Below are 18554 nucleotides of genomic sequence, written 5' to 3' on the forward strand. Positions count from 1 at the left end.
CCCTGGACCCGCTTTCCCCTTCGTCAAGGTTCAAGTCACACAAACACACACACTCACACACTTTACAGCGCAGTGTAAACGACATTGTGATCCGTTCACTCAAACCCTTTCCCGAGGTGGTCTGGGATGTATTTCACCACATATCTTTTGTAAAAGTGCTGGGTGTCGCCACTGTCTTCCTGAATCGATTTGATTTGATTCGATTCAATATTGTTTGGATTAGGGATATTTCAGTTACCATACCAATTTCGCTTGGATATAAAAGTGATTCTCAAATAACTAATACTGTAAATTGTACAAGGAACCCTCTAACCTGGTGCATTCTTTTTAGAATATTAATGTTGTCGTTTAACCCCAAAGCAGTTACAACTCCAAAGCAGTTACATAGAGACAGAAACAAAAGTGGAGGGGGTGTGATGCATACCATACATTTGTGAAAACGGCCATGGCAGTTTTTCCCTCGCCAAAATTTCGCCTAACTTTGAAGTGTAATTTATCATGATCGTCTAGTTTCATATGATACCAATATCTTTACTCTAGCTTTAAAACCGAGCCTCTTAAACCATCGTTCTCTGGATTTTATGAATCAATACCGGTTCGTTGTACTTGGAGAATCAATGTTTTTAAACCCAGCCCTATTTTCTAATATAAACACTACTATAATGCGTCTTGATGCTTTCCCGACGAGAACGTAACAGGAGGATAGACCATCAATGCACCGGCGTGGTGGTTGTTTTCCTAACAGCGCGCCAACGTTCTGCAAATTACCCATTTTAAGACGAGTTGGACAATGTGTTGCATGTTGGATTCTGCTGACAGCGATATCGCCAGCATTACCGACACTAACGTGACTAGTGAGAGTGCGGACTTAACGGCTGTGCGCGGGATCCTTTCACCTTCTAGCTTAAGTGACGTGAGAAATTAACAAAATCCGAGCACCGGTAGTCAGGTGGAGTCCACTTGTGTTGGGATCACCGAAACACATTTTAAAACAAAGTGCAAACAAAGCCAAATAGGCCTACAGTACAGACTTTGATTATTGGACTGAACATTTGACTTCTGTGCTGTCCTGAGCTTCAAAGCTGACTGTTGCTGTATCCTGACAGGCTCTGGAGGCGGTGAACACTCGTCTGCGGGAGCTGTACCCACTAAGCGAAGAACTGTTTGACATTGTTTTGGTGACGTATAACCATGCCCACGTAGGAATCCGGCTCATCAACACCATCAATCATCACAGTAAGTCTTACAGTGAGCTCATTATGAAGTAGATGTGGCTCCAAGCTGAGGTACCCAGCATCTTTTTTTCATCAGAGTTAGACAGTAATGGCAGTAACACCTGAGGTAAAAGCCCCGATATGTAGAATTTGAAAATGTACGAGTTTGGCGACCCTCATTGGAACTATCAAATGATAGAATGTGCGAAGCAGAATAGTAGCTTTAATTAGCTTCTTTTCGTGGGGTAACAGAACATTGATAGGTTAGTAAGATATCAGATTTCAAGCACCCACAAAGACACATACAATTTTGACACCATTATCTACCCATGTAGCCAAACTGAAACTGTGCATGAATAGATTGTGAATGAAATGATATATAGGATTACATTTAATAAGATTTTTTAAAAATCAGGACTATAGCATGTTAAGACATTGGTGTAATGAGATAGGATACTGTCGCTTACACAAGCTGAGCTGTGAGACAAAGTGTATGAACAGCTGACTGACAGGATCCTTCCCAGGGAAATCTCAGACCCTGTGATGACATCTTCGTCACAGACCACTTCCTGTTCAGCTCCTCAAATGTTTTCATGTCCTCGGAGCTTCAGGCCGGGGCGAGTTCAACTTTACGTCCTTCGGGATGTAAGAATAATCCGAGAGGCCCAAAACAAAAACAGGTCTGAGCGAAGCCACCAAAGCAACGCACGGTCTTCCAGATGCTTCCATGTTTGATCTCTCTGGCGGCTCTCTGCATGAGGGGGCCGAACCCATAAGACCTCTGACTTTTTCTACAGAACCAAAGGAAAACATGACTTCTCTGATGTCACAGAGATAAGGGTTTGTTAAATATCATTACTGCTGCGTTGGCTAGCTAAGGGTCTCCACGGGTGACAAAGTCATAAAAAAATAATCTTGTTAGCTTTTGACATTTGATACTGGATGTGGGCACCTCAGAGAAACATTCAAACACTAATTTAACTCTCATCACAGTAGCTATTTCTAACAGCTGCAGGATGAGGTATACCGTTTCTTTCCTTGCATTTGGATGACTGGGCACAACTATAAAGTTAGCAACAACAACATAGGTGCCGGCACTTTTTCAAGGTTTCAAGGTGCATTTATTGTCATTTTATTGCACATTTTATGTAGTCCCTTTATGCTACACAAGATAGCAACAAAACCAATTAATTGGTGGAGCACGGAGGATGAGTTAAGGAATCTCAGTCTGAGGAAAGAAGCTGCTGTGTAGTTTCCAGATGGCAGCAGGGTAAACAGGCTGTGTCTGGGGTGGGTATTGTCTTTTAGTCTCCTTTGGGGTCTGCATAGGCACCTCGCCTCACTGATATCACAGATGCTCGGTAGATGGGTACCAATGATGTTCCCACCGATATCAGGATGGCCGAAAGCCTACACATCTTCCGCCGAAGGCTAAAAACACATCTCTTCCGACTACACCTCGGATAAAAAAAAAAATTCTTGAACCTGCACTTTCATTTGTCTCTTTGTGGCTTTGCTTATTTAAAGCTAATGTACTTGCACTTACTACTTGTTGTCTGGAGTTTGAACCTTCACAGCTAAATGACATGTAATGTAATGTAATGTAATTTTCCGGGCAGTTTTAATCACCTGCGGCACAGCCCTCCTGTGCTGGGCCGTGCACAAACCATGCCAATTTATAAGGTTTCCAGTTAGGATGCTTTCTATTGCTCCTCTGTAAAAGTTGTCAAGGACTTGGCATAGTAATTTTGCTTTCCCTAAAGTGCTCATATTATGCTTTTTGGCTTTTCCCCTTTCCTTTATTGTATTATATATATTTTTTTTTTGTGCATGTTATGGGTTTACAAAGTGAAAAGCCCAAAGTCCACCCCAAAGGGACTCACCATCTCCAACAGAAAACACTGTTCACAAACTGCTCCAAACAGCTCTGTTGTAGTCCAGCCTTTACTTCAGAGACAAACGTGGTCACTTTGTAACACACGTTATAATGCTCGCTTAGCTGCTAGTGTGGCACGCCCTCATACTCTGCTTCTGACTGGCTAGTAGTCCTTACCTAGCTACTGTGCATGTGCGACTCCCAACAAAGATGGAACAAAAGTGAGATGTCTCACTCTGTAGCTAAAACAGAGAGCTCAACACACAGGGTGAAAAGAGGAGCTGCAGCAATGTGCAGTACAACAAATATATGGTATTTTTTGAAAAGTAAACCATGTAAACCTATTCTGGTACAACCTCTCAATACAATTATGAACCTGAAAATGAGCATAATATGAGCACTTTAATAAAAAAAGCTGTTTCTCTGTGATGCTGATTCCCAGAAATCTAAAAATGTTAACATGCTAGCCATTCATGTAGACAGGGGTGTGGGTCTTTGCCTTCTTTTTCCTAAACTCAATCAACAATCAGCTCCTTGGTTTTGCTAAAGTTGAGCTGTAGGTTGTTCTCTGTGCACCACTCTGCAAGATTTATGTTTTCGTCCAGATATTGCCTCTAAATTTTGTTCCCATTCAACGAAACTCCATTCTCAATAAAATTGTGAGGACAACATATTTCGTCCAGAATTATGTTTGTCTTTGACGTATCACAAATACATTTCTATTCAATGTCTGCGTAGGGAGGAAGTCTGGCTGGAAGTATGGGTCAAACAAACAGGACTTTAACCCAGGAGACCACTGTTGATGTCCCGTGTGAAACCAAACCTCAACGTTGACTTTGATACGTTTCAACATACTTAACTGATGTCAAATATGTAATGTACTTAATGTACATATCTTACTTATGTAACATACTGTAAATTATGTAACAAACATACTTATTTTAATCCAAACCATAACCTTTACTAAACCAAGTAGTTTTGTTCCAATTCACAATGTAAACCACAGGTTTAAAACAGCGACCGTTTGACAATGTGCGCCAGTGACTGAAAACATAAGTTTCCTTCAAAATGTAACTGAGAATGCAGATTCGTTGAATGTAATTGTTTAAGAGACAGCGTCCCGATGTGAATTATTATCATAGCATGTAATCTGGCTGATGATTGTGGTGTCATCCACACATTTCCCAACTGAGTTCTCTCCATGTCAAGGGTTGCAGTTGTGAGTGTACAGCGTGAACAGGAGTGGGCTGAGCACACAGCCCTGGGGGGCTCCAATGTTCAACATTAGAGTGGAGGAGGTGGGGCTGCCAATAAAAACTGACTGGGTTCTGTTTGTGTGGAAGTCCAATATCCAGTTGCAGAGTGTGGTACTCAAGCCCAGAGTGCTAGGTTTGCCAATCAGTTTCATTGGGGACACCACCACCAACCCATGCGAAGGCCGATGAAGTGGTGGGGCACCCAAAACTTTTACACAGGGATTTTGAAGAAGCTGGACAGAAAACTGGATAAGTGCAAAAACTGTGGTGTTTATTAACATAAAGAAAGACATACTAAACAAAGGGCACGAAATGAAACACAAAAAAAACTTTAATTCAACTGAGGCAAAATAACAAACACATACAACTGCAACCTCACAGCAAGCTGCCAAGTCCTTCCTCTTTCTTTTGAGTTCTGAAAACACTTTCAAATCTGAGCCTGGCCTAATTGGAACCTACCACCTGCACAGGTAAGTATAGGGTGCGCTAAACTGAAAGAGATGCCATTACATTTACATACATCAGATACAGCTGACATCAATATATATACTGTATATATGCAACCCCAACAATAGGCACCCCTGATATTGTAAAAAATGTCATTAACTGCAGAACTATGTTACTTATTCTCCTACACCTTAACAGTGTGCAGCCCCTCCCTGCTCAGGGGACCTAATCAGGCAAACCTGCATGCACTCTCCTTGATTGAGCTGGTGAGCAGCTGATCCACCCCCACATCACAGGCATATGTTATTTTAACACACACTAAATGATAATTTATGGACAAAACTGAAAACTTATACTGGAATTATGGATTAAGCAGACAAAACATGTTTTGGGAACAGAGCCTATTGAAAAGGAAGAAAGGCAGCTTTCACATGTAGTTGAATACTAAGCCAAAATCAACAAACATTTTGATGTAGGTGTTGTTATTTTCAAGAGGTGTGAGTCATTTAGGTACAGGGACAATGGTGGCTGTCTTGAAGCAGGTGGGAACACTCTCCTATGACAGAGATATGTTATTTAGTCATCTACTATGCATGCATACGACATAGAAGGACCCAAGGGCCAAGATGACTGGCAGGTCCTATAATGTGCTCTGTGTCCAGCAAATTGAGATTTCATGAGATGACATTATCGTTCTGTATGGGAATCAAAAATTGGAGTCACTACATGACCTCATATATGCCTACAATGTGCATAAGATCCCACATGGATATATACCCAGCTGCTATGAGTGTAAAGTGTTAAACTGTACACTGAAGCTGCTCATTTTTTGATGCGACAGCAGCGTCTCTGCAGTCCTGCTGATTTCCTGCTTTCCTATTACCATGTTTTAGATCTTTTGAACAAGCAAATAAATCATACAAAGATAGATGATATGAAAACATTTTTACAAGGGGGGGAAAAAAGATACAAAGACATCAATGGTGAGGACATTTTCCATCGAGTGAGTCCCACGCTCCAGCACCGGTCTAATAGGCAGGGGACTCATGAGAGGTTTGAAATGATTAGGTACAGCGAAGTGCGGGGGCCAAACTCACCAGGGCCCGAGTACAAAGCTAAATAAACCATTTAGGAAATCTGCAGAGGACATTTGGTTCTTTGAACTCTGTTTCTCTCTGCTTTTTTAGTCTCCATCTGCCTCTTTCTGAGTCACATTGTATTTGACTGTCTTTGTTTGCACAAGTCTTACTAAAAACTGCACTACACAACTTTGCACTTCTGCAAATCCAAATATGATAACCAAAAACATGCATATTTTTCTAAATGCAGTCCTCAGACAGTGGTTCATGTTACAACCTACAACCTAAATTGTATTCAATGAATGGCTGGTGAGGAAATTCTACCTGTTATCACCCTATTGATTAGCCTGGTTGACCCCAAACCCTTCTCACTTGTAACTGAGCATGACTTGCAGAGCAAATCTCAAATTTGCCAGAAGTTCGTTAGGGTTTTCCCAGGCTACCTATTTATGGCAAAATTTCTAAAAATGTTTGGTGAATGAAGCATGGTGTGCTACGGAAGAGTTGTGTTTCATTTTTGAGGGATTAGCATTGAAGCTTACAGTGATCTGCACCTTACTGTGTCTGAGATTTAGAAAAAAGGTACAAGATACCTAGTGTCCAAAACCACAAATATAAAAGCTTGGTTAAATCACAAAAAAAAAAAAAACAGAAAAAAAGAAAGAAAAGGCAAACCAGAAGCAAAAGTGAAAGTCATACACTGTCACAGAGACAATTTCCAACCACTTTCATGCTAAATCTTCCAAAAAGACCTCTGCCCACACACCAAATCAATAGCTACAGCTCTTTGTCTTTATTTCCTGTCAGTTGAAAAACTACAAATCTGTGCTTCACAAACCAACATCTGGTCAGGAGATAGTAATTATACCTGCTAACTCGTGCAAACTGTAATTCCTGCACTGGTGCACAGATACGTCGACATCTCAAATTTATGACCGTAAAGTTCTGTCACAAAGTGAACATACAGCTTAATGAATGGATTGACAATTAAAATGAGTGATTACAGAGAAACAAAGGCGACAGGAAGCGACTTTACTTCCTTATGTTAGCTTTGTTTTTGGGTGTGAAAGGAAGGCAAAAAACGTATCATCACCTTCAGCTGGCTTAATAAATTAAAAATATTTACATAAAAAGATAACTTCATTAGTCATGATTAGTACTACTCAGCCTGTGAAAACAGTGACATCATGTCTTGTGTGGCTGTCGAGAGAGCTAATCTCAAATCTGAAAAAAAAACTGGTGATGTCATAGTGACATCATCAAGGTTATCTTAGCTTGGGCTTGGACACGTGTTACAAACCGGGGACTGCCCATTTCTCCGACGCTCCATTGTTCCGACCTCTCAATAACCCGAAAAATTCCCTTTGGTCCTACAGCCCACTAGTCCGATGTCCCGCTGGTGGCCAAATTATGAATCCCACTATGGCCAGGCCATGACCCGCCCTACGAAGCAGCTCGATTGGTTGGGGTTAGGCATTTGACCTTAAATGCCTAACCCCAACCGATTGGTCAGGGGATAGGACCTGTACAAATGGGGTTACTTTACCTTGCGTGGTATGGACGCCTGGCCAATAAATGCTACTGAAGGGCGGGTCTTGGCGTGGCCATAGTGGGATTCGTAATATTGCTGGTGGACGTCGGATTAGTGGGCTGTAGGACCAAAGGGAATTTTTCGGGTTATTGAGAGGTCGGAACAGTGGAGCATCAGAGAAATGACATGGCACCTTACAAACCGAGGTTGCAAAGTTTGAAAAACAAGGGTATTTACCAGGTGGGGAGGGGGTCTATTGAAAATATCCTGTTGGTTGCATTATGGGAAATACTGGATCCAGCTGTGGTGTGGGACTCAAACTAAGAACTTAGTCTGGAAATCTCAACTTCTGCCGCATATTGTTTTGACACAAGTCCCTCATCTCTATGGATGTGCAATACTAAATTGCTGGAGTCACTCTTTAATGTGGAAAAAGTCTAAGACAGGTTTCTTGCCTAGTGCAGCTTTAAATAGATGCCTTAACCTTGCCGTCTCTCTTTTCATAATAAGCACATCAATCTGCCACCCACACTAACCTTCTCTTCCTCTAAATCTCCATCTATTTCGGGTGTCACCCACCTATTCTTATTCTATTACAACCCTCAACTCTTCTTAAACTCATTTTTATCACATCTCCATCCCAACATTAGTCTATCACTTTACTCCTCCTGTGCCCGTTCTCTCTTTTCCTTCATAAATATCAGCTCATTCAGGTCTGCAATCATAGATTTTATTACATCATATCAGGGGTGGAGAGGAGGGGGGGTTAGCCTTTCAGAGGCTGTAGTGGGTTCTGTTTTGAAGCTAGAGTAAAGCTAGATATTGGTGTCATATGAAACAAAATAACGCTCCAAAGTTATTTGGAGCATTATTTGGTAAAGCTATATTTTGTCGAGGGAAAAACTGGCCTGGCCACCTCCAGATGTCTGATTGAAAATGGGTTCTATGGGTACCCACGAGTCTGCCCTTTACAGACATGCTCACTTGATGATAATCCTATATAGTTTTTCCTTGGCAACTATTATGTTTTTCGCAAATGGTTTACAGGTTTTTAGGCATTCTATTATCAAATTGCTTGTAAAATAGTGCAAATAGCTGCCACAAATGCGGATAAAAAAATCAACCCTGAAGGAGGATGCGCCACCTAGTTTTGGGCTGAGCCCCGAATGTTTACAACATCTGGCTCTGCCCCTGCCTCATATCAGTCTCCTCTCGTTCTCCCCATACCGTCTCTCCATTGCTCTTTGGATCAGTCATCAGGAATGAATTAAAAGACTGCCTCAGTCTAAACGTACACAGACACTCTACCACCATGCCCTTCTTGCAGTCCCTTCTTCGGCCTTCTAGGTTACCCACTCTTTGGACCCTCTTCAACTTTTAAGTGCTTGTAAGTTTATCCTCTCACCCTGTCCCTAGCCCCCATCTCCCCTTCACTTCAACCCCTGTGACTCTCGAAATTGCTTATCACGAACTCCTTGACCAAGCTACAGCTACGGGCAAAAACAAGTATTTTTCTGTTTTGTTTCTCTATCTCTAAGGATACAAATACATGTATCAATATTGTCAATGCTGGAAGAAGTATCCAGATCCTGAAATGTACCTAAAATAATAAAAGTAAAAGTACCCAATACAGAAAAATCCTCACATTGCAGAAACTGGAGACTATCAAAAACTGTTTTGTCAAGTGTTTAATGGGCTAATTATTTCAGCTGTACTTGTAGGTATATTGTTGGGTAGTTTTAATAAAACATCATATTTTATAAACTACATGTTTTGTGTGCAAACACCTTAGTCTGTAAAGTAACTAGTAACTAAAGCTGTCCGATCAATCTAGTGGAGTAAAAAAGTACAATATTTCTCCCTGAAATGCAGTGGAGTAGAAGTAGAAAGTGCTATGATAATAAAAGACTCAAGTAACGCACAACTACCTCAAATTTGTAGTTAAGTACAGTACTGGAGTTAATGTAATTCGTTGCATTCCACCACGGAATATTGGAACGTGTCTGCAATGCTGCCAATGTACGGTATGTTGACATTTGAAGATGTACTGAAACTAAAAACCGTGTTGCTGTGTGTTGCTCTTGTCCCCAGACTTGTTTATTGAGAGGTTTTGTATGACGGGAGGAAGCAGTCCAATTGGCTACCTAAAGGCCTGGCAAACCAACCTGTACCTGTCTGCTGACGCTGACAAGGTCCGGGAGGCGCTGGCTGAAGGTACACACGCACACACAGATGCACGCACACTCTCTCTCACACACACACACACACACACACACACACACAAACACATATCTTTGTGGGGACCCGTAATTGACATAATTCATTGCCTAGCCCCTTACCCTAACCTTAACCATCACAACTAAATGCCTAACCTTAACCCTTACCCTAACCCTAACCATAACATAATTCTAACAACCAAGTCTTAACCCTCAAACAGCCCTTTAAAGTTGTGGGGTCCAGCATTTTGGCCCCACAAAGCTGTCTGGACCCCATAAGTATACTGTATTCTCGGTTTTTGGACCCCACAAATATAGTTAAACAAGAACGAACACACACACACACACACACACACACACACAAACACAAAAGCAAGCTCATTTATCTGTGTTACTATGAAATGAAAGGAGATGACCTACAGTACAGCAAAACCAGTAGACTTTGAAGCACACTATCCCAGTTTTTGTCTTAACATGTTTTATTTTGGACCACAATCAGGATGTATTGTTTATATAGAAAACGTTGTTACTGATCTTTCGGTATGCATGTTGATCTTATATGCTTAATTGTTTTCTTGCTCAAAAGTTAGATGTGAAGATTGATTTTTGTTTCAGTCAGCCTCCAGTTAGCTTAGCTTAGCATAAAGACAGAAACAGTTAGCCTGGCTCTGTACAAAGTTATAAAATCAGCCTTTACCAGCACCTCTAAATTTGACTTATTAACACTTTACATGTCATTTGAAGTGGTGGCTGGTGGGATTTATTTCAGGGCGGACTATGCCAAAAAATTAAGCAGACTTTCTGCTTCACAAACTGCCGTGAGAATGGGTGGAAATCAGTGGTGGCTGCTGGTCTTTCAAAGAGGGGATGCTCATTTTCGGCCAAATATTAACAATATTAGCATTTGTATTGCCATTGTTTGCTGTTTGCTAGCTGGCTAGTTCACCCCTACAACAGTAGCCTAGCCTACTGTATGAATGAATGAACGAACAAACGAACGGATGATCTAACGAAACGATATTAAACTCGAAGGAGGAAATGTGGGAATTAGGTTAAACTGAAACAAGGAATGTGGTGTATAATTGTATGAAATGTATGATGAAAATTGGCCAGCAATTTTGCCAAGCAAATACCAAGAAATAGGTTGCTGCAGTTTGTCGTTTGACTACACTTGCAAAATCCACGATGGGACTGAGCTCGAATAGCTTCGGCGACTTTTTATAGTACAAAATCGCTGTCAATCAGAAGGAGATGCAGTCTTTCGACAGACCCTCCAATCATATGCAGAAACCCGGAGTCCAGGCCAGCCCACTCCTCTGTTCACCCCCAGAGACGCTGAGCGTCCGTGGGCGGGATATAATCGCAGCATTTATTCAATGACTGTCTAGTTTCGAAGCACTGAATAAAACGGTTCAAAGCAGCCCCATTGAAGTCAACGGACGCCAGGCTTCAACGAGGAAATGCACTGAGACGCTACGGGAATCTATGAGAAGGAAATCGAGTCAGTCGACCTGCTATATGTAGCTGATTCTGAACTAACTCGTCTTCGAGATGAACGTGTTCTAACTTATTTTTAGTCAGTAAAATGTTAACACAATAGTACATATTTGACCATACATTTTTTGACATATTAGGGGAGGCCGAGCTTCCCTTGCAGTCTTAAAGAAAATGCGACTATAAGATGCAACACTGAGAAAATAGTTTGTCGTGTAGACAGACATAATGTAGAGACAGACAGACAGAACACTTCATATGTTCCCTATTTGGTTCCTATCAATAACCACAAAAACATTTTTTTTAAGATAATGAATGACACATTTATAATACGGAACTGAACACAGTTAAACAAGCATTTAGTTTTTTTTCCAGATGTTCACTTGGAATATATACAATCCCAAACATGGCCAATTTCATAGACTTTTCAATGTGGGATATTGTTTTTTAATTTTTTTTATTATTATTTTAGAAATGGGGTTTTAGGTCATTTACACCAGTATTTATCCAGCCTTGGTCTGTTCCTTTGATATGGAAAAGGAAGCAAGGAAAGCATAATGGTGCCTGAGCATCACAACAGGCAGACATTTTTACAAACAACCTGTTACAAAACTATGGATTTTACCTCTGCCACCGGTTTTCTGGTCAATTGTAACATTACTCTGATCCAGTCCAAGTTGTTTGACTACAAGTTTATCAGATGGTGACAGATTTTGTTTAGGGGATTTGATTGATATGCTCCATATGGTGGTTGCCTCAACTTTGTTTCAGTTAACATTCACACGTAAGCTGTCAATATCCCTTCAAAACACTACGAGCGAGATATTAGGCGTAGAGGATTTTGTACGTGGAAGTGTAGGACGCTCAGCCTGAGTGCTCTAAATCCTGTCCAAGCCCTGCACATTTGCAAGACCAGGCTTTCCTCTCCTTGCTGGCTCAACTCGGCAGTTCTGTTGCCAGCAACCTCCACGATGGAAAATGTCTTTTTTGCATTGCAGTGTTAGGTTTTTGATTCAATTTCGTTGCAGAAAATGCATTGTAAGCTACTCATTGACCCCACAAATTTAATCTGGAAGGAAAATAATTAATTCATGAAATTAATCCATGAAAATTAACTTTTAATTTTGATGTTGAGCAAGAGGGATAGTGCCCTCGCGCCCTCTATGGGCTGGCCGCCACTGGTTGTTTGTTTAACCCTTGTTGTCTTCCCGTCGACCGTGACCGTTTTTTTTTTTAACAACACTAACACCAAGTTATTACTCCTAGGATTACTTATTTTTGGAATTCATGGACAATAATCCTCATTTGTAGGACGTTATACCTAATTTTTGAGTTAAAAAAGCAGAAATTATGAAATATTTAGACTAATATTAGAGGAACGTATATTGATGGATAATCATAGACTTCAAAGAGTCAAAGTTTAGCCAGAATACAGTTTTGAAACCAAAATTAAAACTTGAATAAAACATCCAAAATTCAATAAAAGTACTCATCATGAATTGTACATGTGAAGAGCATTGTATGGAATCCATCAAATTTTGGGGTATTTTTTATAAAAAAGATAGGCAATCCTTTATGCCTATCTAGTGTTATTGTTAATAATGTAACTATACGTTCAGTTTTAAGGGCAAAATGATTTAAAAGTCTTGGGAAGTGGTTGTCAGTTGGAATAAAACTCCACACAACCTTTAAAACTTTCATTTAAATGGAAAGAAGTATGATGCTATTTAAATTCTTACACACGCGCGGCGAGCTGCAAGTAAACGTTCTGAATGCTTTTTTTGTCCTGTTTGTATAATTAGTAGCAGTGACTGACATCTTCTCTAATGCTGAAGTCACATATTGAAGATTTCCCCTCTTTCTGTTTGCTCTGGCTGTGACTCTGAATATGTATCAATATTTGAAAACATGGGCTGCTCTCTGCCAAAGAAATACAAGATGTTATTATGCTCTGCTGACAAGGAGCTGAAAACAGAATACATCGATGTGCAATTTATGGGACTTTAGGTGTCAACCGCTTTTCATACTGCATTATGTCTGCTGTCAAAAAGGAAGAGCTAATACTGAAATAGAGCAGACGACGTGGAGACAAGTAGTGAGACATGTAGTGTTGAAACCAAAGGGAAACAACTGCAAAGCGAATCCAAAATGAAAGTTTTCAAACTAACTGAAAAACAAGATTTGTATTAGCTTGTTGACACAAAGGGTTTTTGGTAATTCGAAATCTGGATTTTCTACTAACGAGAATTCGAAAACAACATATTGCATGTACTGTGTCACAGTCCCTGTGTGTAGAGGGCTGAGGGGAAATGAACTGGATCGCTGTATGATCCCAGCACGACCACATACCTCTCAATGTGACTTCAGAGACATTCTTCATGTGACTTACATGCTTCATGTCACTAATGCAGTGACTCTGTGGGAAGCACAACAGTAAAGAAGAGAAGCGCAGTTAGGATGTAAAGCTCAGTAAAGTGCTGTGAAGTAAAAAAAGAGAAGTGCAGCGAGATGAAAACGTAAAGTGCAGTGAAGAATAGAATTGAAGTGCAGTGGTCAGGGGCGTAGCACACAATTCTGGGCCCTGTAGAAAGTCATTTTCTACGGGCCCCTCCCCGCATCCACAGCTATTCATTCTAGCGTCTTTACTCAGTCCCCTTTTCCCCCCCAGTCCGACGCCCCTGGCAGTGGTAAAGAAAAGAATTGAAGCGCAGTGAAGTGAAGAAGGGATACGCATGCAGTAGAAGTGATGAAGTGCAGTAAAGTGAAGAAAAGTGAGGAAAAAAAAAAAAAAAAAAATAAAATAAAAATTTAATTTGAAAAAAAAGAGTAGAAAGGAAAGAAAAAAAAAAAAAAAAAAAGAAAAAAAAAAAAAAAAAGAAAAAAAAAAATGAAGTGCAGTGAAGTGAAGAAGTGAAATGCAGTGAAGAAGTGACGAAGTAAAGAAGTGAAGTCAAGTGCAGTGAAGTGTAGGGCAGTTTTAAGTGAAAAACTGAAGTGCAGTGAAGTGAAGAAGCGATGCGCAGTGAAGCGCAGTGAAGTAAAGTAAATTGCAGTGAAGTGAAACAAAGGCAAGTGCAAACTGTGAAGGAACATTGCTTTCAACAAATCTATTGTTGAACGGTTCAACCTATTCTTATTGACGTCTGTGTTTGTGTTTAGGCATCGCAGCAGCCACCATGTTCATGACAGAGAAGCTGACAGAGGTATCAGAGTCCCAGCTGAGGGTGGCATTTGATGGTGATGCTGTTCTCTTCTCTGATGAATCTGAGCGCATCTTCAAGGCACATGGGCTGGACAAGTTCTTTGAACATGAGAGGGACAACGAGGACACGCTATTGGATCATGTAAGTAGTTTTCACTGGAGGTCTGTTTGGACATTTTCTCTTGAACAGAAGATATGTGTTGCCATGGATCTATTTTATTATGTTCAGTACAGATTGCATTACACTCCATCCCAGGACGGGTGAAGGTTTTTGTAATTAATCGAAAGCTTTTAACAATAATCTGCCATCTTGCCATTTACGTGCATACCTAATCACCTGTAAATGATATGCAGATGTTCTCAATATTAAATCCATTTCATTAACGGATTATTCTATGAATACATTATGCAAATTATATGATAAATGGTTTCAAAAGGCAGGGATTAAGACTGCCAGTTGGTGCACCGTTCTGTTAGGCAGTTAGCAATTGATGTTAGCTTTGAGCGGTGCAGGCTTAAAAACAAATTCAATGAAAGTTTTCTTGTGCTACATGTACATATAGATGTGGCATGACAAGGTAATTAATGATGCAAGGCGTTAAATACACAAAACAGGACACTAAAACCCATGGGAATACACAATGTCACCAGCTCTATTTTATCACAATCTCTTTATCTGTGGCAGGGACCTCTGAAGGGCTTCCTGGAAGCACTGGGGAAGCTCCAGAAAAAGTTTTACGCTAAAGGCCATCGCCTGGACTGTCCCATCCGAACATACTTGGTCACAGCGCGTAGTGCAGCCAGCTCTGGTATCCGGGCACTGAAGACACTCAGGGCCTGGGGCCTGGAGATCGATGAGGCCTTGTTCCTTGCAGGGGCACCGAAGGGCCCCATGCTGGAGAAGATCAGGCCTCACATCTACTTTGATGATCAGATGTTTCACGTGGAGGGAGCGGCTGAGATGGGCACCGTTGCTGCCCATGTGCCCTACGGCATTGCACAGAAACATAATCTCAAACAGAAAAGCAGCGTTGGGAAGTAGAAAGCAGGACTACAAATGCCAATGGCATCCTGCCAGACACAGAACAAGATAAGAAGGATGGGATGGAGAAACATCATTGAGAAGAGCAAAGTGAAGCCGAGCGGTTTCAGAGAGCTTGGAAAAGTGAACTTGTACGGAATTGTATGTGGAAATGCATCATTTCCATGGCAATTGTATTGTAAGTTTGTTCAATCACAATGTCAACTGTCTCAGCTTAATGCCATCTTGTTATAAGTTAGATCAGGTCTGGATAGTGGTCAAGTAGATCTTGCTTTATGTGGGAAATTGAAAAAGGTGCTTGATTGCCATGGTGACCTGCTATTTCTCTCACTACTACTTGTCTTCATTAAAAGGACACCTCTTCAGTGAATGCTGGAGGATACCGGATGAATGGCTTCACTTAAGTAAAGCACAAAGACTGCAATGTATGATGGCAATAAATGAGTCATAAGCACAATGTCGAGATATTATAAGGTTAAAAATGATAGCAATGTACTGTAGCACGAGAGTCATAATTTAAAGTGTCAAACTTTTTACAGAGTTTGACTTCACAGGGACATAACATACGTTTCAGTTGGTGCCTTAGTTTCAATGACGACAGCCACACTAGCGAGTGTAGTAGTAAAATATCTTGACTGTTGGATGGATTGCCATACAATTCAGTACAGACATTTATAGTCAGCAGAGAATGAAACCTAATGAGTTTGGCGGTGATCCCCTGAGTTTTAATGCTTCACAGGTTTAAAAAGTTTCAGTTAATTACAGAACACCTCTAAAGCTATAGACTCAATTCCTGCGCCTCAGCTGCACACGATACCGTTAGCATGCATACGTTTCTCCTCTTAGCATGTTAAATGTATTTTGTAATAGCGAAAAAAGTATATTTTATTATTCTGTTAGTCCAAAATATAGACAGCCATAACTTTCAATGGGTGCCTTTAGTTTCAATGAAGACACTATTTATAGCTATGCCAGCAGCGTAATCTTGGTCCAGGGAAAATATCTCAACAACTTGGAAGTAAGTTTCAACAGGTCAAAAATTGTTCAAGTTCAATGATCACTTCAACAAAGGACACCTCCAATGACTGATTAATGACCAACTTCCATCACCATAACAGTTGCATGTTTCCTAGCATGTTAAATGTTTTCACGAGACCGAATATAGGAATATGTTATTATTCTATTTGTCCAAGACAGATAAACTTAAAGTGAAGTAACTTGTATAGCCTTGCTAACAGTGGTCCACTTTGTTCCAGAGAGAAAAATCTCGACAACTTGGAATATGGAGTCCCCTTTAATTAAGCGCCAGTCACATTTCAAAATTTAACAAAACTTCAACCCTTCACTTCATGACACCTCTATAACTAACTAAACTGAATTTCCTTCAGTTGCAGCTGTACAGTCCCGTTAGCATGCTGTGTTTTTACTATGCTAGCATGCTAATGTTAATGGTCTTCAAGTCAATCTGAGCAAACTGAGTAAACCTGAGGATGATTCAAGTTGAGTGAATACTTGCAGTTCTGGTCTAAAATGTCCCAAAATGGCTGCTTGATGTGTATAACGACATGGCTTCGCTCACTCGGTCCAATGTTAGACCACACATTTGCTTTACTAGAGATTAAAAGAAGAAAAGCAAACGTTTAAATGTCCATGTTTGATTCATCCAACAATTTAGCCTCCCAACGTACAGTATATAATGCATATTACAACCTAAAAGGCTTTCTATTTAGTAAGCCATCCTGGTAGCTAATATGAGGGCATTACAGCCTCCCTGAAGGGTGATGTGGTTCCTCACCAACTGATGTATCACCAATAAGTATTTAACAAGCAGCAGTCTTGATTTTATTGCCCTCTACTGGACATCAAGTCTAGCACAAAGTCACACTGCTAAGGTGGTATTGACTGATGTTGTTAAGTTTAAACCAATTTAATATCTGGTAATCAATAGCCAACTGGCAATCAAAGCCTTGCTTAAGTTACAGCAGGACTTCTGTGTAATCGATGAACATGAATTTGTCTATCATTAACAAAAAGGCCACAGTGGCCTTTTGAAAATGTCAACTTCACATCACTGTGTCACTGCTGGCGAGTCCTCGGAAATCTTCCCTCTAGTGTATATTCCGTGATGCTTCGTTACACCTCATCAGCCGTCTGAGGACCTTGAAGCTCGGAAACATGACAAGCAATCCACATGTTTAATTTCACAGTCAAAACACATAATTGAATTGTGTCTTTTGGCGGATGTTTGCCCTCAAATGATGGCTGGGTTATCGGAGGATACGGTTTCAGCAGGATCCGTCAGGCCAGTTTGTACTTTACTGGGACATTTAGGAAATAGATTATTGCAGATGAAGCAATGTTTAAACATTTTAACAACAAGTTCATGACGACATCATTGACACTTATGAAACAAAAATGGCATTGCAACAATAAAATGTAAATGAACACTAATAAAGATGTCAATTGTAGTGCTTGCTTTACTCATTAATGAAAATAGCTGCAGATTCTGACAAAACAAGATGCACACATACTGTAATTTCTGCATTGCTGATGTGCACTCCTTCACTCTACCATGGAGTGGCAGCACTGGAATGGTAAATGACCTGCAGCAGCAACTGGTCTTCATTGCCCAGATTTTTGTTTATGATGAAGAATGTTGGGAAATCATCACTTGATATTGATATTAAAGTTGCCTTAAATGATTAAATTGTATCTTTACATCTTTAGTTCTTCCCTGCCTTCCTAAGTTCTTTTTATTTCATTGTTTTATCACCTGTCCTTCCTTATTTTTTCCCCGTTTATGTCACAAGGAGCAGAATCGTAATACTTCCCACCCTGTTCACGATGATAAATGTGTTAATATTCCCAAATCATTCCCAGCTGAATAGGACCATCGCATCATTCTGGGTAATAAAAACCAGAAAGCGCCAACATCCAGTGGTCCACCTGGAGCCATACTGCTACTGTAACACCACCGCAGCGACGGGCCATGCTGAGAGATTGACATTCATGTGGATTTTATAAGCTCCAAAACAGTGGGTTGCTTTTGCTGGCAACAGCAGGGTCAGAAAGATCAGAGAGGGCCAGCTGGCGAACTCTAAAAAGCCAATGCACAGTTCTTAATGACACACATGCCAGGCTGCATAAACAGACAATAACCATCAGCGTGAATGGAGAATAGTGAAAGAGAATGTCTC

The 18554-nt window shown here is 40.6% G+C and overlaps 1 protein-coding gene across 2 annotated transcripts in view; it reads left to right on the top strand.

Moving 5' to 3' along the window:
- Window positions 1–18064, top strand: part of nt5c1aa (5'-nucleotidase, cytosolic IAa) — a 28657-nt gene extending 10593 nt beyond the window's left edge. For both annotated transcript variants that reach the window (XM_039819783.1, XM_039819782.1), the window contains 4 exons: window positions 1107–1236; window positions 9495–9617; window positions 14273–14457; window positions 15001–18064. In XM_039819783.1, the coding sequence (XP_039675717.1) occupies window positions 1107–1236; window positions 9495–9617; window positions 14273–14457; window positions 15001–15357 (795 nt within the window). In that variant the 3' untranslated portion in view covers window positions 15358–18064. The remainder of the gene's footprint in view (window positions 1–1106; window positions 1237–9494; window positions 9618–14272; window positions 14458–15000) is intronic.
- The last annotated feature ends 490 nt before the right edge of the window (window positions 18065–18554 follow it).

Source organism: Perca fluviatilis, chromosome 13 (genome assembly GCF_010015445.1).
Source record: "Perca fluviatilis chromosome 13, GENO_Pfluv_1.0, whole genome shotgun sequence".
In the NCBI taxonomy this organism is placed as follows: Eukaryota; Metazoa; Chordata; class Actinopteri; order Perciformes; family Percidae; genus Perca; species Perca fluviatilis.